Genomic DNA, 26557 nt, shown 5'->3' with positions numbered 1-26557 from the left:
TATACTTTCACCTAATACCATCATCTTATCCAATTTGTAAGTAAAGAAATTTATAAAACATAACAAAGATATCAAATTTATACAAAATAACAAAATATCAAATCACAAAAAAAGAACAAACATAAGTTAGAAAACATAAATATAATAGTTATAAATATTAATAATGTTTGAACAACCTATATGGTTGTCCACATTAAGTCCAACTAAAGTTAAAAAATTATTCTTTTTATCAGGCTTTCAAAACAGTCCTAGCTCCCAAATATATTACAATAAACATTCAATTAAATTATTTTCATAATGATAACTCGAAAGTGTTGCCATGTATGCTCATCATCTGCATCAAAACTAATTTTATCATTCTCCTGAAGTGAGTGTTTCCTGCAGAATTCTTTCCATCCACTTCCCAATTTGACAGTCTTCTTGGGAACATTTCAGATTAGAATTTTGCATTGCACCTGTTCGTTTGGATCGTGCAAAGTGACATTTTGGAATCTACCTCTTCGCATATAAATTGCAAAAGTCATAGACAAATCCTACACAACAATAAAAAGTTAAATATTTGCAATTGTGAAAAAAAAATACACTTTCATTTAATATATGTAAATAAAAAATCAGTTATAAAAAAAATACCAGATGACTTGTTGTGCACTGGGAAGCAGTCAAAGTTAGTGTAAAATGCACAAGTGCATGATACGTTAGTGAGCTTCGACTTTCAATCTCTAGAAAAAAATCTACGACAGTATTTTCGGACAACGTATCCTCAAATATTGTTACATCAAAACAACTATCCCCCACGTCACAAGAGATTTTGATGAGATCATTCTTTTAACGCGTACAGCTTACGCATTTCATCGCAACCTTGACCGATCAAGGGATTCTACAAGTCCATATTATAACGTACCTTGAATATATTTCCTCTTTGATCCACAAGGGTCCATATAGAATCCAGTTTCGTACCAAATATTATTGCAAAGGTCCGATCCACAAAAAAATCATATTATGATAATATAAGCATAATATGAAAATGCAGACAAAGAATAGTTAACCCTAAAACGGAAAGAAAAAAAACATATGAAGAATAAATATGAGAACATACCTCTGAAGGTTGAATGATGCTCTTGAATGTACCTACTGTTTCTCGGCTTATGATTTTTGTTGAGTCTGCGTTGTTCATTTTGTTTGTTTAAAAGTTAATGAAGCACTAAAGTGGTTTACCAGAGGAAAGTATATAGAGAGTAGAGGTAGATTAGAGTTCAAAAAAATTTCAAACTAATAACATGTAAGAAAATTAAAAAATCCAAACTAATAACAAATAATAGAGATAAGATACTTTGATTCATCCACAATGGTACCTCTGAAGAACTTGACTTTGGTAAATTCTATAAATATGAATGCATTGTCTACTTCCCCAACTGAGAGGAATGCATTTAACTAATCTACATAATTCCCAAAAAGGGTGCATTGAATCCTAAACTACTCTCACAAAACAACTCTGTTACACAATCAATTTAAAAAAAAAACAATGGTGGATAGAAGTTAGAACATTATGTGAACTAAGTGTGTTCAAGCTTTGAAGAATCCAAACCCTTTGAAGGATGATGAAAGGCTGGTTGTGCTTTGCTGTTGCTGAGCTGTCTTTTAGATAGGATCTGGGGTAGATTTTAAGTATAATCCACTCTTGATTGAATCCAAAGCATAAGCACTCTCAATCCTTTTAAAAGAAAAGTGTTTTTCAAACTAAGTGAAAAACAACCGGTTGTTTTGTCGAAACAACCGATTGTTTTATACTTAAGTGTTTTTAGAAAGGTTGAAAACTGTTTTTATGGTTGACTTGCTATCAAAACCAAAACAACCGATTGAATCGTGAAAACAACCGATTGTTTGTTTTGGTACCATAACAGAAAATTGTTTTGTGCTTTGACTGAGCATTAAATATTTTTACAACTATTTACGCTCCAGTTTTTAATGCTTTGACCAATCTTTAAATGCAATGAATAGTTTGTTAAGATTTGATAACAAACAACAACTTTGATTATATATAGAAAAACAGATTTGAGTTTTTCACTGATTTTGAAAAAGAGATTGAGATTTTGAAAAGTTGAGATTGCTTAGAGATTGAGTTTGATCAAAGAGTGTGAGATAGGATTTTTCATCTTGTATTCATTTCAGATTAGTTCTGTAACAAGTGTAATCCTTTGTACTTTGAAAGAAACTTTATGTGTGTTGCTGAGAATTGTTGTGTCACTACAAAAAAACATGTATAATACGATGGTTATTTTTGTAAAAATTGACGTTTTTAACCGCCGCATTATACGTCTGTGGCGGTACCGCGTACCGCCAGAATTCTTGCCGCCACAAAGTTTAATGTGGCGGTCAATTGAGAACCGTTGTAGCAGACGCCATATTATGCATTGTATAAAATGGCGGTTTTAAGCGTGTAATTGGCGTCAGTTATAAATGTCGTAATTTAAAAACTAGGCAAACCAATTCTAACGTAAATAGTGGCAGTTTTAACCGCCACTTAATACAGTATAATATGACATTTATAATGATGCACTTTATAACTGTCATAATTTAAATATTAAATATTTAATTTAATTTTTAATATTTATAATAATTTATTTAATTCTGTTTTATAATTTGATTTCATAATATTAATTAATTTCATATTATAATTAAACTTTAGTACCCAATTATGTTTAATAATATAATTAAATTATAACAAACTAATTTCACAATATAGTTGTACTTCATAATATAATTAAAAATGATAAATATAATAATCAAAATATGACTTCATTCATTCATTGAGAGAACAAAGTTGATAATGTCAAACTAATCCAAACAACAAGTAAATTAAATTGTCAAAATATAAATTGTTTCACTTTCTAAACATATTACAACTAATCTCAATCCTAATTTGTTTTACTGCCTCCACTTGATCTTATATTCTAGTTTGGTGATAAAGCACCACTTCCAACATCCTGTGCCTGAAATAAGTTAAAATATGTTTAGAGTTAATTGACAATTTTTAAAAAATAAATGAAAACAATATTATAATAAAATCACATAATAATTGAAATGAGTGTCTGAAAAAAAACACCAAAAAATCAAATATAAACAACTCCAATACAATAATGTATACTAAAATTGATGAAAAGCACTTCAAAGACACTATTTGGATGAGGTAATGTGGCAAGATTAGACCCCTGCATGATAATCAAATAGACTAAAATTACAAGAATCAATGAAAAATAAATGTATAAAAGATGTTGCACGTATATGCTATTCACACAAGTTAAGAGAAGTAATCCTTAAGCACATGTGATGAGACAAACATATTCTCAAACAATTATACCCCACGGCAGTGGTAGTTTAGACCAGGAAGTTGTGTAGAATAAAATGTTATTATGCGAAGAACTTGAGAAGCCTACGGTACACAATATGCAAAGGTTAGATAAAGGGAGAAAACTAGTGCATTAATATATAAAAAATAGTACTTAAAAGCAACATTACACATGTGGCCAGCCTGCATTTATAGTATTGACTCATCCTAATTTATCAATCTATCACGCTAAGAACTCATCTATTCAATTAATATTCCCAAAAGATTAAACAATACTTTAATGAATATGAGAAGTGTGATCAGAACTAACAACTAAGAATGCTAAAACCCTGCACCATATGACAACTGTGTAGATCTTTCTGCTCTTGAATATGAAAGGATGAAATGTCCACTATAAAATCACACATCAAAGAATTCAAATATGAATATTGGTTATCGGTGTTGTCATTTTGATTTAGGTTGTTTAAATATGTATTGGTACCTTAAGTTGGAACACGTAATTGTAAAAAACAATAAAACCAATTAACAAACACTCCCTGCCTCAAACTAGACAACGAAAGAAATCCAAAAGCTCATGTATACAAATTCAATCTATTTGCGTAACCAATTTCTAGCTCCATACAAGTAAAGCAGTAGCCAAAAAATGTGATAGGAAAACCTTAAAAAAACTGTATTTCTTAGTAATTCAGGTCCATTTACTATTGGCATACACATACCTAGTCCCCATCACACAGCATAACAACTTAAACCCAAAATCTCCTAATATGCACCACAAACCACATGATCCATTTCGATTAGTTAGGATTTGTAAATTAGTCTATTTACCTTTCCCAAACCTTCATCTTTATCAAGAAGCGTGGAAGGTTTCCCTCTTCTGCCAGAAATCTCAACCCGAATGTACAAAAAGCATTAATTGAAAATCAAATTAACAACACAGAATAAGTTATCAACTGAATTAGATATAGGTAGGAATTTTTATGACACTGGAACTATCTCCCAAGCAAAATGACCAGCCTTTTGTATATTTCTCTCTCCAAGCTTTGAATAACGTAAGAGTCCTGGAAAAATAACATACATTGACAAACAGAACAAAATTACAAATACTTGATTGAAACTAAAACAACTTCTTTATTTCAAAACCCTAATTTCTTTTTACCATTCCGAAGTAGAACAATTTCCTCTATCATTTAAACCAAATTCAAAATTATAACGCCAACAACAGAAGCAATCTAAAAAAAAAACAAATGAAAATTCTTCAAAATCATTTAAGAGGAACCTCAATGTCGCCATCGGAAATCTCCTGTTGCAGATCCTTGGGGTCTTTCCCATCAACGGTGCACCCAACAGACACACAAGTCCTGAGAATCTCTTTGATGCTTCTGCTGAGATCCTTTGCCATGGAGTGCGACCTCATCACCCTCACGATCTCAATCACGTCGTCTAGGGCGATGTTTCCATTGTGCTTTACATTCTTGTTCTTTTTCCTGTCCCTCTCGGGCTCTTTGAGTGCATTGATGACAAGTGCGGCGGCGGAGTGCACCACTGTCACCTTCGCCTGGTGGTTCTGAACGGTGAGCTTCATCGTCATACGGAGGCCCTTCCAATCCAGTCTCCTTGGCGATGTCTTCATCGATCTTCTTCGGAGAGTGTCCCAACGGACCGATCTTTGGTGCGAGAGAACTCGCAGTGCCCACCTCACCACCGGTGACGCGAATGATCACGTCCACCACCTGTGAGGGATCAAACTTCGGTGGCATTGGACCGTTGGTTTCTTGATTGGAGTGTTGTTGATTAGGGTTATTTGCACCTTTTTCGCTATGTGAGGGGTGGGATTTACGCTAATGAGATTGAAAAGATTTAGGGTTTAGTGAGAGGGTTTGAAAGACTGCTCTCTATGAAGGGTGAAAGGGTCACTACTGTGAGGTTTCCAAAGGGATAAAAGCGTGAGGTTTCCAAAGGGTCAAAGAAAAAGAAATGAAAAAAGGAATGTATGGAGGGAACGAAAATGCAGGAGAATGAATATTTTGAAGGAGAAATGTGACGGTTCTAAATGACACCTTTTGAAGGAGAATTCTGGCAGTTATTAAACTGTCGTATTATACGAATAATTTTGTGGCGGTTTTTAATAACCGCCATATTAAAACCGCCACTATATACACGTTTTTTTGTAGTGTGTTCTTAAGGGGATCAAGGTCACTTCTTTGGTTGTGTTGTAAGTGATCTAGGGTTGATTGCTTAGTGGATTTCCTCAGTGGTTTCTGAGAAGACTGGATGTAGCTCTGGGTTTAGAGTGAACCAGTATAAATCTCTGTGTGCATTTTCTCTATCCTTTAACTCTTTAACTTCAGTTTTTATATTTGTAAACTGGTATAAACAACCGATTGTTTCTGCGAAACAACCGATTGTTTTTCTGGTGCTGTGTTTTTTGCTTTGTGTTTTGGCAAACTGATTTCCTTATCAACTGTTTCTCAAAGTAATTTCATTTTAGACTTAAGAGTTTGCGAAAACCCTCTTTAAGTCATTCACTCCCTTCCTCTAGTTTAAAGCCATACTTTCTAACACATTACCCATCACCATCTATGGAGATGACATTCATTTTGGTAACTTTTCCTTCCTTTGTCAACTGTCGCTTTATGCCAACTCTAGTCAGAATTCCAATTATATCTGCGTAAAACACTATTGAAGTTAATAATAGTAAACTTGTATTGAAAAGATACCAAACACCAGCAAAAAAGTTAATTTAACTAACCCACTAAAATGTCGGTGTCAAAGCCAGCAGCAAAAGGCAGTGAAAGAGGTGTGTAATGTGGTTTAGTTTGTGGTACCACTTCATTAGCCATTAAAGATACTTTTTTTCCATATTGGAAGTTAATCTTATAAGCATGTTTAGTTGTTATGTAAGATCCTAAATTGGATGCCACACTAAACGATTGGATGGAATACACATGACCTTCAGATATCTGACTCTGGAATTTATATATTAGTGTCCTCCTCACATATGCATGGATTTGTACTCCCTAAAAAATACATAAGGAAATCATGTTCAAAAGCAACACATATAAAATATATGTATGTCACAACTTTGAGTTTCATGAAAAACTTACTTGTTCATCCTGTACCATCATCTCTAGTGAAAAAGGGATTTTCTGTTTCGTGAAATCTTGCACACACCATAGCCTTAAGACTCTAACAACCACATTCCATGACTCCTTTGTTCAATTCACGTCATTTAACAAATTGATTTTTTTGATCTAATTTCAATATATACATAGTGTATTCCACGAAATAGAGAAAACAGTTTTAGTGAGAGAAACACAATAACAGAATAAAATTTCAATTTGAATGTATTCACAATGTTGAAGTTCATTTAAATAGAGTCAACATTACCTAGCTTTATAGCACACCTTCATAATAAATGTATATGCTTTCAACATTCAACTTTCCATTTGTCAACTAAATTTTAACATCGTTAAGGTAAACCCAAGACACGACTTTTTTTAGAGCACACATAAATTAATTGTCTTTCCAGAATTCTCCCCTCACGACAATGAAAGGTACATCATGTTGCTTATATACAAAAGCAATTTTGCACATACTTTTTATAGTTTTAGGATGACTTCTTCAACTTTATACATTATTTCAGAAAAAATTGATCATTGTGCACTGCTATCATAAACCTCATTCAAACAATGTTATGAATCCAGAAAAAATTAGTACTGTTTTGGTGATACTTTCCATAATCCACTTTCTATTTGGCAACCCAATTTGAACAACGTTTGGGAAAGGCCATGGCAGACCTTTTTATTTACCACCCAGAACTTCATAGGATTGGCAGCTTTGGCAATTGGTTCACTTCATGAAACACACCAGGTTGAATTATACAGATTTGCAAAAATTGATCAATGTGCACTGTTCTCATAAACCATAAAAAATGTTATAAATGCAATCCATGCAGCAAAAAGTAATTGTGCACATACTTTTTACAATTTTGGGAAGGCTTATTCAAGTTTATACAGTATTGGAGAAAACATTGATGAATGTGTCTCGTAATACAAACAAAGCTCATTGATACAATGTCATAAATTTTCTCAAAATTGGCGCCATATGAATTCCCACAATCCACTTTCTATTTTTTTTAATTAAATTTTATAAATTACAGTTTTTACTCACTTATTTGAATATATAGATGGTGAAACTTTATTTTTGAAGCAATAATCAGGCATACAAATATAGAACACAAATCGGTACGGTGGACTGTGTAAGTGTTTTTTGAGAAGACTTATTCAACTTTATACACTATTGGAGAAAACATTGATGAATGTGTCTCATAATACAAACAAACCTCATTGAAAAAATGTCATAAATCTAGTCAAATTTAGTGCAGTCAAATTGGCGCCACATGATTTTCCAAAATCCACTTTCTATTTTTTTTATTAAATTTTACAAATTACAGTTTTTACTCACTTATTTGAAGATATAGATGGTGATAAATGGTGAAATTTTATTCTTGAAGCAATAATCAGACATGCGAATATGGAACACAAATTGGTATGCTTGCTTGTCTAAGTGTTTTTACATTTGACTTAACTTTAGGTTGATTTGTTTACAACTTTTCCATTCATTGATATTGATATTACAGGGGAAAATGGAGGATGCGTTCTCCTTGTATGAACTGGCTGTTAGAAAGTATGGCTTTAAACTAGAGGGGGGTGAATGGTTTAAAGAGGGTTTTCGCAAACTTTTAAGTCTAGAATGAAATTACTTTGAGATTAAGGATAGAGAGAATGCACACAGAGATTTATACTGGTTCACTCTAAACCCAAAGCTACATCCAGTCTTCCCAGAAACCACTGGGAAATCCACTAAGCAATCAACCCTAGATCACTTACAACATAACTAAAGAAGTGACCTTGATCCCCTCAAGACACACACTTCCTTTGGTCCAACACAACAACACTAAGAATGTTGATCTTGATCCCCTCAAGAACACACAGCACTTCTCAGCAACACACAGAAAGTTCCTTTCAAAAGTATACAGGATTACACTTGTTACAGAACTAATCTGAAATCAATACAAGATGAAAAATCCTATCTCACACTCTTTGATCAAACTCAATCTCTAAGCAATCTCAACTTTTCAAAATCTCAATCTCTTGAAAAACTCAAATATTTTTTTTGTATATATTCAAAGTTGTTGTTTGTTATCAAATCTTAACAAAATATTCATTGCATTTAAAGATTGGTCAAAGCATTAAAAACTGGAGCGTAAAGAGTTGTAAAAACATTTAATGCTCAGTCAAAGCACAAAACAGTTTTTTGTTATGGTACCAAAACAAACAATCAGTTGTTTCCACGAATCAATCGGTTGTTTTGGTTTTGACAACAAGTCAACCATAAAAACAGTTTTCAATCTTTCTAAAAACACCTAAGTATAAAACAATTGGTTGTTTCGACAAAACAACAGATTTTTTTCACTTAGTTTGAAAAATACTTTTCTTTTAAAAGGATTGAGAGTGCTTATGCTTTAGATTCAATCAAGAGTGGATTATACATAAAATCTACCCCAGATCCTATCTAAAAGACAACTCAGCAACAACAAGCACAGTCATTACATCATCTTTCAAAGGGTTTGGATTCTTCAAAGCTTGAACACATTTGGTTCAACACAGGCTATTGCTATTGAGAAAGGAAAAGAACATTCACAAACATTGTTGATCTTGTTTGCTCAATATTCTCGATTTGTATATTTGGTATGTCCTTAACATTTTTGCATGCAAATACTCTCTGTGTCTTTGTTATTTGAAGCTGGTTATTGGTTTGACATGCAATATTGAAAGTGGACTTTCCAATTCTGACATGCAATATATTCAAATTGGGCTTTATACAATACTGCATTATAAAATATTCAAATTCGAATTTCCAATTCTGAGACAAATTATAACACTATTCGGATATTTTATTGCTAATACGGTTAAATTAAATAAACTTGAAAAATAAAATAAAATAAAATCAAACACATAACATGTAATAATGAAACAAAACATAACTTGTAATGAAATAAAAGTAACATTGTCATTCGCTGAAACATATTTGCGAAATTAACTTGTTCACTAATCACAAAACTAACAACACCCTCAGATATGTGGGTTGAACCTCAATATTAGCCTCAAAAATCAATTTGTCACCTTCACGAAATGCATGTCAGAAAGAAAACTAATAGAATAGATTAGAACTTGAACAGTTGCAGGGCCTTATTTCTGAATGCATGGAGGATCTGTTTGCCATATTTGAAAGATAGAAGCAAAAGAAGACAATAGCTAAAGATGACAATGCAAAAGTGGGAAACTGAAAAGGTGTTTCAGATAATATCCCAGACTACAGCTTATAAGTATATATTTTAATTTTAATAATCAAATATTATTATTGATATTAAAATTATAATATAATAATAATAATAATCATAATCTTAATTTAATAATAATAATAATAATAATCTTAATATAATAATAATAATAATCATAATCATAATCTTAATATAACAATAATAATAATAATCATAATTTTAATATAATAATAATAATAATCATAATCTTAATATAATAAAAATTTGATGAAGTTTATTAATCCTCAAAAGAGATAATGATTGATTGCAGTATAACTCGTCTTAAGTTCAGTTATGAATATATACTTAGAAATATTTTCCATATTATTCTATTTTATTCATTAATTCTTAGGCCTTCTAATTTATTCAATGTTCATAAAATGATTTAAATAATATTGAATGGAAATCAATGTCATTATATTTTTATATTTTTTTATATCATATGTTACATTATTAACATGTTGTTTCCAAAACACAATGCAATAGAAAATAGTTTCCAAACAATTACAGAATATTCATATCTTTACACAAAACAAAGAATATGACCTTAAATATAATCTAAACCGTTTACATCAAAATTTGATTTTACATTAATATAATTTCTTTCATCAAAGTATACAAAATGTCTCTTTACACAATCAAAGAAATCTTTTATCTTGGTATCAATCATATAAATCAAATTACCTTAAACATAATTTAAACATTTTACATCAAAAATTGATTTTACATTGATATAGACTTCTTTCATCAGAGAATAAAAGATACGTCTTTAAACAATCAAAGAATTCTTTGTCCTTATATCAATCCTACAAATGAAAGTTTTTTTATCCTACAGATTGTTCTTCAAATGCAGCCTACACAATAAGCAGTTGCGTGAGCGTGTTCTTCAGACTGTTCCGTGTGAGCGTGTTCAGACTGTTCTTCTTCAAATGCAACCTACACAATAAAGTCTAATAAACTAATATAAAGCAATATATAAATATTAACCGTAACCAATATGACAAATGTCAAAACCAATAACAATGGACAATTCAAATTAAAAAAGAAATTACCTTTTAGGTGCTCTATGATTATTCTACACCACGTTCTAAAAAAACAATGGCCCTAAATACACTTAAAACGAAACCCTGTTAAATTCAGTGCAAAAGAAAACATGTGACAGAACCATTATCAATATGAAAACCATCCAACTTGCAGCAAATCAATGAGGAAGAAAAAACTAAACAACATATGAATTGAATCGATGAATCCAATGAGAAGAGACCCAAAACAAATTGAAAATAAATATGAGATGCACCGCAACAAACCATGAAAAATTTGAACTCAACAATAATGACAAAAAAAAACACACTGAATAAGTTGGATGAGATGAACAAATCAGAAGAAAAAATTAGATGAATAAATAAAAATATCAAAAAGTCAAAAATGAGGAATAAGATGAACACATGCTTACAAACCTGGAACACGAACTCAACAGAAATAAGGTCATACACTGAACAAAGTTGAATCAAATGAACAAATCAAAAGAACAAAATATCATAAAGGCAAAAACAAAAAGAAATTAAATGAACACATGCTTACAACCCTAGAACACGAACTCAACCATAGAAACGGTATAAAAGATTACCTCGTTCAATGTTAAATGAAAAGAACAAAACCGAACAGAAATGAAATAATGGCTCTATACAACACTGTATATATAGTGAAAAACAGTCGTCATTGTCATTTCAAAAGCACGCACCATTTCTAAATGTCTAATGGTGTTTTTGGACAAAAATGCTTTCAAATACGGCATCTTTGAAGTTGTCGAAATGGTGAAAAGGAGAGTAATCAGGTTCCAGAGAAAGAGAGAATGGGGAAAGCGGAAAAAAATGCTAGAAATAAAAAATTCAAATTCAAATTCAAAAACCATTACCTGAAGGGTGCTCTGTCATTGTTCTGAAACATATGTTGAAATCGCCAATAAACAACCATTTACGGAAAAAAAAAAAAAAAAAAAAAAAAGTCATGTTCAAAAACTCTAATTCAGGAACCCTAATTTAGTGGCTTCAGAGAGAGAACTACGAAAACAAAATGAAAAAGATTGGAGAAAGAAAGAGAATGAAAAAAAAAAGAGTTTTAAAACATTGGGCCGATTTTGCATCAGCTGAAGCAAGGATCCGTTATGTTCACACAAAAAATTAAAAAATATCACATTGCGACAAGTGTCAAACTTTCCTCTTTCAGTTTGGTTTTTTTTTCAAAAAACGTGAGAACACCACGCGTAAAAAGTTTTTTGGTTGTGCTCCCTCAAATATTTTAACCTCAAATGTTATAAGTATAGATATAAAAATCTGTTCTTAGTTTTTTTGTATCTTCACTTCATGCTCATTAGGCACAATTTCTGTAAAAAAAAGATAACTATTTATTAAATTCTCTCAAGAATTATTAAAAAAATTGTTAACCATGATATAAGCTAACTAAACGTTTTTTGAAAGCTAGAGCCATGCATGATGCATCACAGTTTACTCCTATACATATCATATAACATTACAGAGCCACAATTACAAAGTTGCAGTTTCTTCTCATATTTCCAAAGTTCTTCATGATGGATATGTGTAATATTAATACATCATCACAGTGACTCAAAATTCATAACCTGGGAACTTGGCCATTTTTGGATCAACCATATCTAGACAAGTATATGCCATTCCTCCAAGACCTTCAAATAAGGAATAGGGGCGATCTCCTCCATGCATCTTTCCTCCTGAGATCAGTTTTTGTGCCCTATCAAGTAGGAAACAACCAAATGCTTTGGCCATGTACAGGTACTCCTCATTTCCCGTCAATCTGTAAAGAGAAAGAAAGACATAGGTGTTCCCACTGATGCCATGACAGATCCCAACTCGCTTAAGCAGACCCCTCTTCCATACTACTTCCCCTGCATCTACAGCTGCTTGCAAAAATTCCTTCTCCCCAAAAACCTAATTGTTATGGCAAATATTACAGTCATGAGATGTGAACATGCATGTCACAGCTAGGCTCAATAATTATTGCATAAATGCTGCAATTTAAAATATAAGAAAACCTGAAGTGAAACTTAGTTTCTTGTTTGTACAGGAGTTGGACAAGTGAAAGGAGTATTACTTCTGCTGAACTCAAAATGAATTACTCTTAAGAGGGGTACTAGGAACACATTCTTCTTAACACAATTTTTTGTATTTGTTAAAACTTAATGAAATCTACAAAATTATGAAAGAGATTCATTAAAAAGCGTAAGACCCACAAAATTTTACGATTTCCAATATGTTGGTAACATTTGTCTTACTTTAAATACCAACTGAATTGCATATATTATTTTCAGCTTCAGTGCCACCATATTTCACTAGTCATTATTATTGGACTATCAGTCATTCTTTTTAAAAGCAACGATAATGTATTAATCAATTGTAACCAGATTCATGCAAACTATATGATTTATCAGTTCCCTTCATGCCTGTGTGGAAACACTTTCTCAATGGAACAAATCACGTCATATGCTTAAATGATGCAAAAGTTATAACCAATAGCTTCCTTTCAAAGATGAAAAACCCTATCTCACATGACTGAACACACTACATCCGATAAGTGTACGCCTTTGAAATTGGCAACTAAGGAAAATATTACCTCAGCTGCCTTTACAAGGGTAAGAATGATTCCAGGAGCACCATGACACCAATGCACAAGACGGTCATTTTCACTTCCTTCGCTGGAGGGATAATTGCCACTAGGGAAACGATAGTTAATCATGTAACGTAGGGTACCCTTGACTTCTTCCACCTCATCTGGCTTGAGTTCCATGTCCATCAAAACATGCATAATTCCTGCAAGTCCATGTGCAGCACCCCAGTATTTCTTCCCATGCCATTCATACATCAGAGGACATCTTCCCTTGTGACCTAATTGTCTGCCGGCGGAGATAACTTCATCCACTACTGACCTCTATGGAAGAAGTTAAAAACAAATCTTGTCAAAATAAATTGCAGACTAAAAATTGCAATGAGACTGATCATGAAGCACATACGCCTTATTACCATGTGAGTAGTAGGTATTGTGTTGTGACCAATATGCTTGTTTAAGAATGAACAAGCCCATAAGTAACCTGTTCTGCCATACAATAGCTCATAGGGCGAATCACGAGGTATTACAATCTGTTCTAAGCAAAGGCACATATATGAAAAGGGTTTATACAACTTGATTCCATGTATAAATAGGAATTATCATAAGGATCAGAAATAAAAACAACAAAATACCTCTTTGAATTGTCTCAGGTAATAGTCAAGTAGTCTATCATCACCGGTATGCTTAGCTACAACAGCACCAAGAGCACAAACACCAGCACGCCCACAGAGAAATGTCACACGTCTGCAACTCATACATTAGAATTTAGAAAGTTAAACCAAAATCATCTCTTTTCCCACATAGGATTGAAACCAGCATTATTAACCGCAGATGACAGCTTATGACACAAACCAAACATCCAACATAAAAATATGGCAGATGATATTGTGGATTATGGTAGAAACATTATAGTTATAATGTACACTAAAATACAGTTTTCGGTGTCAACCAGTAAAAAATCATAGCATGTATTGTAAAAGTCAAAAAACTCACCACATATAACAATTTATTGATAGATGATAGTATAAATAAAAACTCCTTTGCACTGTAAGTGGACAGATTATTTTCTCGAACAATAAACAAGAAGCCTAAACTTTTACCAAAAAGTATTCCAAATTAAAAGTATAACTGTTTAGTTTCAGGCTTTTCAAAACACTAATTTACAATACTGGTTCAAGTAAACCGAGGGATAAACACAAGTGGAAATCTCCGGAGTACAGAACAAGACAGGCAATGTGCTCCAATCTAACCAATAAAGGCAAGCAATCCCTAAAACCTAAAACATAAACGCTATATTTAAACATTTGAAAAGTTTAAACCAACCCTTTATAGTGGCTAAGTCATAACTCATAATACCCTTACACGCACGAAAGAGAGAATACCCAGAATCTGCTGAAGCAGAGTGACAGGCCTCAACAATCTCTGAGCACAAGTTAAGATCATTCCCATCCTTGGTTACTTGGTAGGCCTTGAAAAGCAGGTATGCTGTTCCAAGAGCCCCCGTGTAAAGGGTGTAGTCCTTCACACGCTTCCCGCGTGATCCCCATGTTTCCCTCACCACCTGAACTACAAGTACAAAACACTTTTACACCGACCCACCAAATTAAGATCACTAAAGCTACTAACTTCAGCCTACCCAAAATCGAAGAAAGCCAATTGAAAGACACCCACAAATTCAAAATGAAGTTTTTGGGTACCGATTGTTTCAAGTGAAATGCAGACGCTTGGAACTTTTCAGAGAGGATTTGGTAAGGAAGAGAGAGAAGGGCAGTGAGAGAGTCCGTCAATGGAATTAGGTCTGTTGTCTCTGCGACAAAGCGTGGCATCTCGTTTGGAAAGAACCGATCGGCCATCTCCGGCTAACTGTGTAGAATTCAATTGCTGATAAGAAATAAGAACAATTTTAAAATTCATTAGCCAAATCACAATTATAGATTGATTATGAAAGTAACATTTTACTCTTTAGTCAAGAATATCATGTTATGTAGTATAGATACGGATACGGACAATGATAAAACATGGATATGAACACACGGAAATACGTATAATCTCTAAAATATAGGATACGGAGATACGTATAATCTCTAAAATGTAGGACACGGATTTATATATTATATAATTTTGAATTATATAAATTGAAAATAAATATTTATATGCAAAAGTATGTTTCAGATTTTTGTGGGAGCAAGAAAATATTTTTCATGACTGGTTCAAAAGAATTCGTTCCTTATTTTTATAATCATAATAAAAATTTATACAATAAATTTGAGTTTTTAAAAAATTATTGTATTTATACTTTTTAAAATTGTGTTAGAACCGTGTTAGAATTTTCAAAAATCCAACAAATATTTTTTGAATTGAACACTTCACCGATAAGTGTCCTACGAGTATCGTACGAGTGTCGACACTGATACGTGTGTCCGACGAATACGCCCATTTAAGAGAAGTGTACGAGCCTCATAGCTATCGAGGTAAACAAATTTCTTATTTTTTTTATATTCCTTATTATTGATTTTGAATTGGGAACTATAGGAGTGATTTAAAAGAAAAATATAAATAAAGCGAGCTAGTTTGCATTTAAGTCATATGATATGATAGAAAAAGAAAGTTAATTTTTCTAAAATATATAAAATATAAATTTACAAACCTATCTTATAAGTGAATTTATGAGGTTGAATTAGGTAGAAAGTTTCAGTTCATAATATGGTATTATAGTCCTTTCAAGTCTATCCTAAAAATTGTTTGTTAGACTTATGAAATCACTCGCTATGAACCACTCATAATATATAGTCCTCACGTACGAATTAACAACCTCGACGTGAGAGTGTGTTGAAAATAGTTGAATTTAAAGTCAACTTTGTGATAAAAACATAAATTTAGACACCTTTTATATTCTTATTACATTTAAACATAAATTCAAACACATTTTAACTTATGTAATACCAAGATTATAAAAACGAAGATTGTAAAAGATAAATAATCTTGTCATGTAAAAATATAAGTTTAATCGTGTAAGGATTGGATATATTGCATTTTCTAAATGATGTGATAATATATCATAAAAAATAGCTTGAAATTGTTTTATTTGGGAATATATAATCAAATTTATCTCTAAAAGATATAATATAATTGCATCAATCTCTAAAATAATAATTTCTAAAATCTTTCAATTTATACTATTTAATCAACTTAATATTGTAAGGATATTGTGTGCGGAAGCGTGATAATTTCAACCAAAAGATTATGAGAAATTAAAGTAACAAGGAAAAATGAGAATGATACCAGAAATTTTTTAGGTGGAAAACCCCTTTGAATAGAGGTAAAAAAATCACTGGCGAGAGAGCCAAAACTTCCACTATAATGGTACTAGGAGTACAATGAATTCCTCTTAGGCTAATAGATAAATAACCCCAAAACAAATTCTCTTTATATGGATTAAACACTTACACCCAAGAGAAGAAATAGAGAGTATAGGAAAAGAGAGCGAAAGTAAGTGTGTGTTGTTGTTTGTTGTTGTGTGTTACATTGCTCGAAGGAAGCCACTATATATAGTGGTTTTAGGACACAACAAAAACAGCAACATACACTTGCTTCCTCTCTCTTTTCATATACTCTCTATTTCTGCTATTGGGTGTAAGTGTTTAACCCATATAGAGAGAATTTGTTTTGGAGCTATTTATCTATTAGTATGAGAGGAATTCATTGTACTCCCAGAACCATTATAGTGAAAGTTTTGGCTCTCTTGCCGGTGGTTTTTTACCTCTATTTAAAAGGGTTTTCCACCTAAAAATTTCTGATATCATTCTCATTTTTCTTATTACTTTAATTTCTCATAATCTTTTGTTGAAATTATTACGCTTTCGCACACGATATCCCTACAAATATTCATTCCAGAAACACGAAGAAATAATTTAATAAGTAAAATACATATTCACAAACTAATTTGACAAATTAAACGCATCTTCAAGCTAATGTAATTATACACTCTATTCATTAATAAAATTCCGAATTTTGCCGCAATAGAAAATGCATAAATTAAGAGAAAATATTTGGGGTGTAGATTCCATATTTTCGCTGGCACTGTGTTGATGATGACTTGCGAAGATATTTCTATGGTAAAGCTCTTCCTTTTCTAGTAAGTTGTATGTTAAGAGTGAAGATTAAGTGTAATTTAAAAATACATCCTCTTTTCTTAATTTTGTGTATTTTAAAAATAAAAATCATAATTAAATTATGAGTTTCAAATTATCTCAATATACTTGAAATAAAATTTATCTTATTATTGAAAGAGGATATGATTGAGTTACACTTTAATTTTTAATATTATAAACCATATTACACTAATGATAGAATCTTTTCAAATTTGATGTGAAACTTTCTGGGTAGACTATAATTAAATTATTTCAGTTCATATAGGAATGTAGAAGCAAGACAAACGCAGGTATTATGGTATGTTTTTGTAATGAATGTTAACGTGGCATTAAACTAGGCGAAGCACTTTTGATTCAGAAATTGACTGCAGTAACTATAGTTTGTCATTGTTCATCCATTTTGTACACCATGTCATTCATATTACATACAATTCCTAGGACCTACTTGGCACATCTTCATGCAATAAAACACTGACACACAAGTTCCTGCCATGAACCATGTTAATCTCTGTGAGTGACAACACAAGCGCCATGGTCAACAATTAACATGTCTGAAAAGCACTTCAATATGTACTATGCCGGAAGGAAACAGGAAAACAACCGAAGCAAGAAGAAAATAAAACAAATTCAGAAGGGTAAATTGGATCGTAGATGACATTATTATCCATAAGGTTTTATTTTATGCTAATGTTGGTCCCATTCCATCCAATTGGATTGACTTCCCACTCGAGGAATGCTGTTGACTCTGGAAAACTTATCAACTTTGAAGTTTGCCCCACACATGGCCCCTTCACTGTCCACCCTTGGCATTGCCTTCAACTTGTTCATTGGATGCTCAAAGCTCATCAACCCTCCTTCACTGTGAAACATACACCCTGCATTCCACCACCAACATCTCATGGTTAAATTTATTGAAATTTCACAGTACCCTAGTGATGGATATCCACTGATGGATATCCACTAGGAGAGGATTTTATTAATGAAGGAAGAGGATTTTCACCTACACATTTGAAGTTCTTCCTTCTAGTCTTCTCACAAATTAAAAGAAGTCAAAGAGAAGATCAAGCCTAAAGATAAAGAAGTCTACAAACTCTCAAATAATAGGCTTCATATTAAATATCTCTCTTTATAGTTTCTTTTAAATTGTAAATAATATAGAATAATGTTTAGAAAGGTGCTTAGAGGGAAACATGAGACACCTCTTTTGTAAAAGCATCTTTAGGCTTTAGCTTAGCAAATTCTAGAAGCTTGGGGAGTGAGCTTAGTAAGGGGGTGTGATCTTAGGAGTTTTTTGGGTAGCTTAGGGAATAAGCTATGTAAATGACCAGCCCTTACTCCTATAAAAGGAGGGCTTAGGTCCTTCACAATTCAGATTGGAATTTTATAGTAGAGAGACTATACTCAATTTTGGAGAGAATTTGTGAGTTTTGAGTCTTCCTCTTCTTTGCCTTATCTTGTGAGCTATGGTGAGCTTCAAGTGGTGGCACTCCATCACTTATCTTGGTTCAAGGTTCCAAGTGGCGTGAATGGCTTCTTCCAATTCTCAAAATCCAGCAAGCATCTTCTTCTATAAGTGTTCTTCTTCCCTTTTCTTCAATTTTCCATTCGGTAGTTTTGATTCCTAGAGTTTACTCCTTTTTCTACCGTTTAATTTTGTGTTTCCAGCATTGTGTTCTTAATTCTGTTTTGGTTCAGTAGCTAGCTTTTAAATTCTGTCCAGTTTTAATTCTTGTTCTTCTTTCCTTTTGTTTTGATTCAATTTGACAATACATGGACTTCCATATGAGTCTTGGTTGGTGCTTAGTTTTGGTGAGTTCTTGAATTTAGAACATTGATCCAATTCTAAAGTAAAGTGCCTTTCAAATCCAGCTCAAGTTGTTCCTAAGAATGTCAAGAATCATGTGTTCTTGTAGTTACATTCACATCATGTGGTATCTAGAGTCTAGGCTTGTTTTTGCTTAATTCTTGAGTTGTATTGCACTTCACTTTCAAGAGCTCTTTAATTCAAGTTGTTTACCATTCTGTTTTAGGATTTATTTTGAGTTTTCTTGCTGTTTTCTTTTGTTACACCATGTGTTTGTGAAAAGGACTTTAGCACTCATTGTTCATATGAGTATGGCTGCTCTTTTGGAATGGCATTCTCCTTCCTAGAGCTGACCTTAAGCTTCCTTTCACTTGTGGTTATATCTTGTTATATGTCTTTTAATTTTGTAATCATGTCAAGTTTTGTCTTAGTCATGTTATTCCATAATTGTCATTACTTCTAGTAGTACTTTTATTGCTTTAATTGTTTCTTGCTTTGGTTTACTTTCTGTTTTTTGAGTTTATTGCTTGATCCTTTGTGCATTTTCCTTTTTAGATTTGAGTTCATGCTTGTATTTTCATTCTATACAAGTTCCTTTACACAATTTCCATTATGTCTTTGCTAGTTCATCATACTGTTTTTCATTCCTAAATAGGCTCCTCTGTTTTCTTACAAACGTGCTACTGTTTTCAATTTACTGCAATTAATTGGCTCATAGGAAATTTCTGAAAATTTGGATTTACATACTTCAAAGTGTTACAAAAGCATAGAAAAAAGAATCACTCAAAAATTCCAAGTACACAAAAAATGATAAATAAAATACGAAAAGTGTACAATACTGCCGAAAAGAATACGGTAATTGGGCAGCAATTTTGAAAAATTTATTTCTCTCAATTGGCTTACTGTTTTTACCTCATTCCAGTGCCATTTTTGAGTTAAGACATTGAAGTTTCTGTGGTTAATTTTTCACATTCCAGTTCGCTTTCAATCGGTACAGTTAAATCTGTAAACATAGCACAGTTTGCTTTTAAAAAAAAATAAAATTCCAGTAGCTGTTTTCTGTTTTCTTTAATCTACTCTAGCACTTTTCTTTAGGACTCTTTTTGTGTGCCTTCTTTATTCATTGAGTTCCTTATTTTTCTTGATTGTCTTTCATTCATATTCTTTCTAGTTTGTCATACATTACTCTCTGTTTTTGGTTTAGCTTTTATTGTTTACACCTTTTTCTTGCTTGTCTTTTTGTTCTTCTTAAAGTTGTGTGGAGACTTGTTCTTAAGTAAGTTGGTTTGCTGTAACATATTTCACTTGAAGCTACTCCAATTCACAAGCAAGGCTTGGTTGAGGACAAAATATTTTCTTGGAGTGGTTTGAGTGCTTTCTTGGGCATTTTCCAGCAACCTATATCTCACTGTTTTTAATTGTTTAACAAGTTTCTTTCACTGTTTTTGTTTGCTGTTTTTGTGTATTTTCTGCTCATGGCTCATTTCTCTAGTGGAGAGTCCTCCAAACCGTGCTCACCACAAAAGGCAGCCCTTTATGAAGACTTAAAGAATGCCAAGCAATCCAATGCTCACTATCTTGAGGTGATAAGGAAGATGGAAGCACGGCTCCAAAGTTTGGAGTTAAACCGAGAAGAAATGCATCAAAACCGTGAGAGAAGAACTCCTCCTCCTAGTCGGCATTCTTCAAGGCACTCCCATGGTTATTATGAAGATAATCCAAGGCCAAGACATCATCACCATGAAGAGAGGCGCCAACATGTGGCTGGCCCTTGTTCTCCAAATGTAAAACTTCCTAGTTTTAGTGGTGATAGTGATCCCAATGTATACTTAGGATGGGAGGCTAAGGTTGACCAAATTTTTGATGTAAATGGGGTTAGGGATGAGCATAGGGTTAAGTTAGCTTCTTTAGAATTTTTGGACTATGCCATGCAATGGTGGCATCAATACCTCATGGACATTGACCTACACAAGAGGCCTCCCGTGGTCTCTTGGAACGATTTGAAAGCATGTTTACGCGCTAGATTCGTACCCCCACACTTTAGGAAAGACCTAATGTTGAAACTCCAACGGTTTCATCAAGGCACGCTAAGTGTGGATGATTACTTTAAACAACTAGACACGCTTTTAATTCGACTTAATATGGATGAGAGTGAGGAAGCTAAGATAGCTAGGTTTGTGAGTGGCCTTCGAAGGGACATTCAAGACGTGGTAGAGTTACAAGAATATTCTTCTTTGGAAAATGTGGTGCACCTTGCTAGCAAAATTGAAAATCAACTTGCAAGGAAAAATGCTTTCAAAAATTCTTCTAAGGATAACTACTACCACTCTTCTTGGAAAAATAAAAATAACTCTTTTTCAAATATCCCTTCTAAGGACTCTACTTTCAAACCTAGAGAGTCTAAGCCTTCCACTTCCAATTCTAGGCCTAAATCACCACCTAAATCGTCTAGTAAGAAGTGTTTTAAATGCTTAAGCTATGGACATATTGCTTCTAATTGCCCTTCTAAACGAGCTATGTATATGCATGATGGGGTAGATAGTAGTGAGCATGGGTCCGAATCTTCTAGACATTCCTCACCTTCTAGATCCCCAAGTGAGAGTGAAAGTGAAAGCCCACATGAGGGTGACCTATTAGTAATAAGACGCATGCTTGGACAAGTTTTAAAACCTTTTGATGAAACTCAAAGAGAAAATATTTTTCATTCAAGGTGTCTTATTAGTGATAGAGTATGCTCTTTGATTGTGGATGGGGGGAGTTGTGCGAATGTGGCAAGCACAAGAGTGGTAGACAAACTTGGATTGCCTACCATCTCTCATGCCAAGCCCTACAAGTTACAATGGTTGAGTGCGGTGGGTGAGATAGTTGTTAACAAGCAAGTCCTCATTACATTTTCTATTGGTAAATATAAAGATGAGGTCTTGTGTGATGTTGTCCCAATGGAAGCCACACATATTCTTTTAGGTAGGCCATGGCAATTTGATAGAAAAGTTTTTCATGATGGCTTTACCAACAAAATGTCTTTTCACTTCCATGGACACAAAGTCACTCTTAAGTCTCTCTCTCCAAAGGAAGTACATGAGGACCAAGTTAAAATGAGAGAAAAAAGAGAGAAAGAAAATGATATAAAAAATTCCAAGAGAAGCCTTCTCATGTCCACACAACAAGTTAAAAGGGTAATAGTTACTCAAAAGCCTATTTTTTTAGCTATTCCTAGGACTATTGACTGTGAGTCGGCTAAGGATAGTCCCACATGTTTGGACAATTTGGTAAAGGACTGTGAAGATGTGATTCAAGATCCTCCTAAAGGCTTACCACCTTTAAGAGGGATTGAACACCAAATAGACTTAATGCCCAGGGTTTCTTTACCACATCGTCTAGCATATAGGACCAATCCCAAAGAAACTCAAAAAGAAAATGAAAAGGAAATTGAAGTACATGATAAACCGAGTCTTAATACCTTCTCAACTCAATCACTTTTGTTGACTCGTGCTACGCCTACAAGGTCTTCTTCTTCTTTGTCATTTTCATTACCTAAGGTTCCTACTTCCACACCATATTGGATAAAGAATGTTAAGGATGATTTTTTCATATTTCCTATTTTACCAAATAATATCATTCCTAAACAATCTTTTCCAACATGGTCTGTGTATAGACCATCTTTTTCTGAACTCCCAACATTTCAAAGTGATAAGTCATGTTTGCCCATTTCTTCTTGTCTTCTCTTATATAATAGCAAACTGACTTTGTTTTATGCAGGAGTACTGAATTCGTGGACGAATTCTCTCCAACTCGGGGAGTATGATGGATATCCACTAGGAGAGGATTTTATTAATGAAGGAAGAGGATTTTCACCTACACATTTGAAGTTCTTCCTTCTAGTCTTCTCACAAATTAAAAGAAGTCAAAGAGAAGATCAAGCCTAAAGATAAAGAAGTCTACAAACTCTCAAATAATAGGCTTCATATTAAATATCTCTCTTTATAGTTTCTTTTAAATTGTAAATAATATAGAATAATGTTTAGAAAGGTGCTTAGAGGGAAACATGAGACACCTCTTTTGTAAAAGCATCTTTAGGCTTTAGCTTAGCAAATTCTAGAAGCTTGGGGAGTGAGCTTAGTAAGGGGGTGTGATCTTAGGAGTTTTTTGGGTAGCTTAGGGAATAAGCTATGTAAATGACCAGCCCTTACTCCTATAAAAGGAGGGCTTAGGTCCTTCACAATTCAGATTGGAATTTTATAGTAGAGAGACTATACTCAATTTTGGAGAGAATTTGTGAGTTTTGAGTCTTCCTCTTCTTTGCCTTATCTTGTGAGCTATGGTGAGCTTCAAGTGGTGGCACTCCATCACTTATCTTGGTTCAAGGTTCCAAGTGGCGTGAATGGCTTCTTCCAATTCTCAAAATCCAGCAAGCATCTTCTTCTATAAGTGTTCTTCTTCCCTTTTCTTCAATTTTCCATTCGGTAGTTTTGATTCCTAGAGTTTACTCCTTTTTCTACCGTTTAATTTTGTGTTTCCAGCATTGTGTTCTTAATTCTGTTTTGGTTCAGTAGCTAGCTTTTAAATTCTGTCCAGTTTTAATTCTTGTTCTTCTTTCCTTTTGTTTTGATTCAATTTGACAATACATGGACTTCCATATGAGTCTTGGTTGGTGCTTAGTTTTGGTGAGTTCTTGAATTTAGAACATTGATCCAATTCTAAAGTAAAGTGCCTTTCAAATCCAGCTCAAGTTGTTCCTAAGAATGTCAAGAATCATGTGTTCTTGTAGTTACATTCACATCACCTAGCCTCTTTGATGTAATTTCATTACCTTAAACTGTTAGCTTAATTTATTCCCTTGTATGATTTTTTCCTATTTTAATTGTATAATTTTGGTTTATTCCATTGACTTCTCTTTTTTAGAAAAGAATTTATGTTATATCACTATAGATTGAACAATCATTTCCAAAATCTAACAGAAATGTCCTGTAAAAACCAATGACTGGTGGCTAGAAAGGTACCTGTTGGGAAGGGAGCAAAGGATTTGGCACAGCCCTCCTTTATGACTTGTAGATCATCAGAGATTACCACAGATCCATCAGCTGCAATACCCCAATACAATTTGATTCCCCCATCAGAACCCTGCAAAACCATGATCAACAACTTTGTTAAAAGCACTTCAATAATTAAGAAAAGGGGGGCAAAAGTCAAAATAAAGCATGGTAGATTAGTATACCAGTGCTGCAAAGACACTGCCAACCTTGCTGTCATACACAACAAAGGCAAAGCTGCCATCAAGTTCCTTCACAACTTGATCTGCCGGGTATGGACCCCTGTCACGGAGGGTCTTATAAGCTTCAATCACAAGCATGGCCTCATCAGTGTTCTTTGACAATCCATATTGCTTGATGAGTAAGGACAAATTGTTCAAGCTCCCCAAGAAGATACAGTATATGTCATCAATCCCACAAAACAGCCTACAATTCAGAGAAGCCAATTTTGAGCATTCTTTCTAAGCCAGTTTTAATCATTCTTTCACCTTACTAATTTGAAAACTCACACCTACCTTTACATGACCACATGAAAAGCACCCTTAATAAGAAAGCAAGAAAGGTAGGTGTAGGTATCCATAACAGTAAAAATCAGTATGGAAAATCAATGATATACATAAGGAGAATCCTACACAACCTTTGATGAAGAGAGAAAGGTTGATCAGGACGAACATAAGCTAGCACAGCAGCATGACCAAAGCTCATAGAGCAAGTGTTGTGAGGATGGTGAGCAAGGAAATCTTTGAGAGTTTCCTGAGGAACCTTAGGTTTCTTGGAGCCTTGGTAAGAAGCAGGACTGTTCAGCTCTTCAGGTGGATGAGCAAAAGCTTTGTGGAAAATGGCCAACATTTTGATTTAGCACCAGGAATCTCTAGCCTCACTATAATTGCATAAGTATTGAAATTAAAAAAATGAAAAGCAGGGATTCTGAGCAAGGGCCATTATGATATTTATAACCCTATGTGAAAAAATTTGGACAGTGTGCAGTTTTAAAATCTCACGTTTTATTTTTATTTTTACATAATAAAAAAATTAAATATATTAAGAAGTAAATTTTAATCCTAATTAAATCTTATATTTGCAACTATTTATATAAATACATTCTAAATAATATTATAGTAAGAAATATATTTTAAATTTAATTTAATTTTACTCTTAAAATAAAATTTAATTCATTTATAAAAAAAAATTATCTTTAATTTGCGGACGTGGAAATGAAACTAATAAAAGGCTAAGTTTGGGATCATTTTAGTCATTTCCAGTACCTACCCCAAAGTTAGGAATGGTTAAAGTGGCCTTGTTGGAAGTTGTAGGTGTGGGTCCTATATCCTAGTTTGATGGATAAGTATCAAATTGTAATAGGTATAGTCTTAATCTTATCCTGTGAAGTATTTTTCTTCTAATTAATATCTAAGCATCACCTTAATCATAACATTAGCAATATAATTAGAACAGACATTAGAAATTTGATTCTTAGTTTTAGGTGTGTATATGTTACAAGATATCGTAGTCCAGTACAGAAGTAACAGATGTAGTCATTCAAAATAAGTACAAGAATTTCTCTTTGTCTGCTTCTTAAGACAGCTTTGGTCCCATGTGGTCACTGTCATCCTTCCAAATTCCATATTATCTGCTATTACCATGGGAGATTGGAAGCAGTTTCCCTTGTTTCGACAGCAAAGTCTCTGATTCTAAGCAATAAGGCCAGGCTAATTATTCTTTTAATCTTCAACTTGGAATTTTCTTTTGTTTTTATTTTTCAATGTTTATTTCTGCACTTCTGCTTTTGGTTTTAAAGCAGAAGGCAATTGCGTGTGGTAACCGGCTAATATGACCTCTAAAAATAGGACAAGATAGTAAGCAATAGATGTGACATGCCATTAAAAATTAAGAGTTAAATCATTGGTTTGAACTTTCAACTAATGTTAATCAATAAGTGAAAGTGAAAAACAATTAAATATATTATTCATATATGTTTAGGCCATCAAAATTATGACACGAAATTCAGCAGAACCGCTGTATTTTGGAAACTGTGGATTATTGTAAGTTTATCTTACTGTTCTTATCCTTTCTTTATCTTATTTGAGCTTTAAATTGTTACAAGGAAACTAGCTGAGATGTAGCTTTTGTTTTCTCATGGTGGAGACCACACCTAATGATTAATTCGGGGTAAGGTGCAGCCTCCATTCAATGATTCTATTCAAT

General features: G+C 33.2%; 2 protein-coding genes and 1 pseudogene across 4 annotated transcripts; all 3 read right to left on the bottom strand.

Annotated features, from left to right (window-relative positions):
- Positions 1 to 4607: 4607 nt before the first annotated feature.
- Positions 4608 to 5103, bottom strand: LOC137834450 (large ribosomal subunit protein uL11-like; annotated as a pseudogene).
- A 7128-nt stretch (positions 5104 to 12231) lies between these two features.
- LOC137835294 (lanC-like protein GCR2) lies at positions 12232 to 15294 on the bottom strand. Of its 2 annotated transcripts, none has more exons than XM_068643741.1 (6): positions 15004 to 15294; positions 14750 to 14933; positions 14000 to 14111; positions 13781 to 13897; positions 13374 to 13688; positions 12232 to 12691 (listed from the first exon to the last, which is right to left on the bottom strand). In XM_068643741.1, the coding sequence occupies exons 1-6, from the start codon at positions 15218 to 15220 to the stop codon at positions 12353 to 12355; spliced, it is 1284 nt and encodes a 427-aa protein (XP_068499842.1). In that variant the 5' UTR covers positions 15221 to 15294; the 3' UTR covers positions 12232 to 12352. The 2 variants fall into 2 exon arrangements, with proteins under 2 accessions (XP_068499842.1, XP_068499843.1); XM_068643742.1 differs by having other exon boundaries at positions 14750 to 14928; positions 15065 to 15292.
- Positions 15295 to 17879: 2585 nt separating this feature from the next.
- On the bottom strand, positions 17880 to 25327 carry LOC137835293 (stem-specific protein TSJT1-like). Of its 2 annotated transcripts, none has more exons than XR_011085064.1 (4): positions 24990 to 25285; positions 24538 to 24778; positions 24106 to 24443; positions 17880 to 18447 (listed from the first exon to the last, which is right to left on the bottom strand). XR_011085064.1 is itself a non-coding variant. In XM_068643740.1 (4 exons), exons 1-4 carry the CDS (start codon positions 25199 to 25201, stop codon positions 18203 to 18205), a joined length of 765 nt encoding a protein of 254 aa, XP_068499841.1. In that variant the 5' UTR covers positions 25202 to 25327; the 3' UTR covers positions 17880 to 18202. The 2 variants fall into 2 exon arrangements, 1 of the variants encoding a protein (XP_068499841.1); XM_068643740.1 differs by having other exon boundaries at positions 17880 to 18393; positions 24323 to 24443; positions 24990 to 25327.
- Between the last annotated feature and the right edge of the window lie 1230 nt (positions 25328 to 26557).

The sequence above is a fragment of the Phaseolus vulgaris genome, chromosome 5 (genome assembly GCF_000499845.2).
Source record: "Phaseolus vulgaris cultivar G19833 chromosome 5, P. vulgaris v2.0, whole genome shotgun sequence".
NCBI lineage: Eukaryota > Viridiplantae > Streptophyta > Magnoliopsida > Fabales > Fabaceae > Phaseolus > Phaseolus vulgaris.
This window is presented reverse-complemented; position numbering and strand designations above follow the sequence as displayed.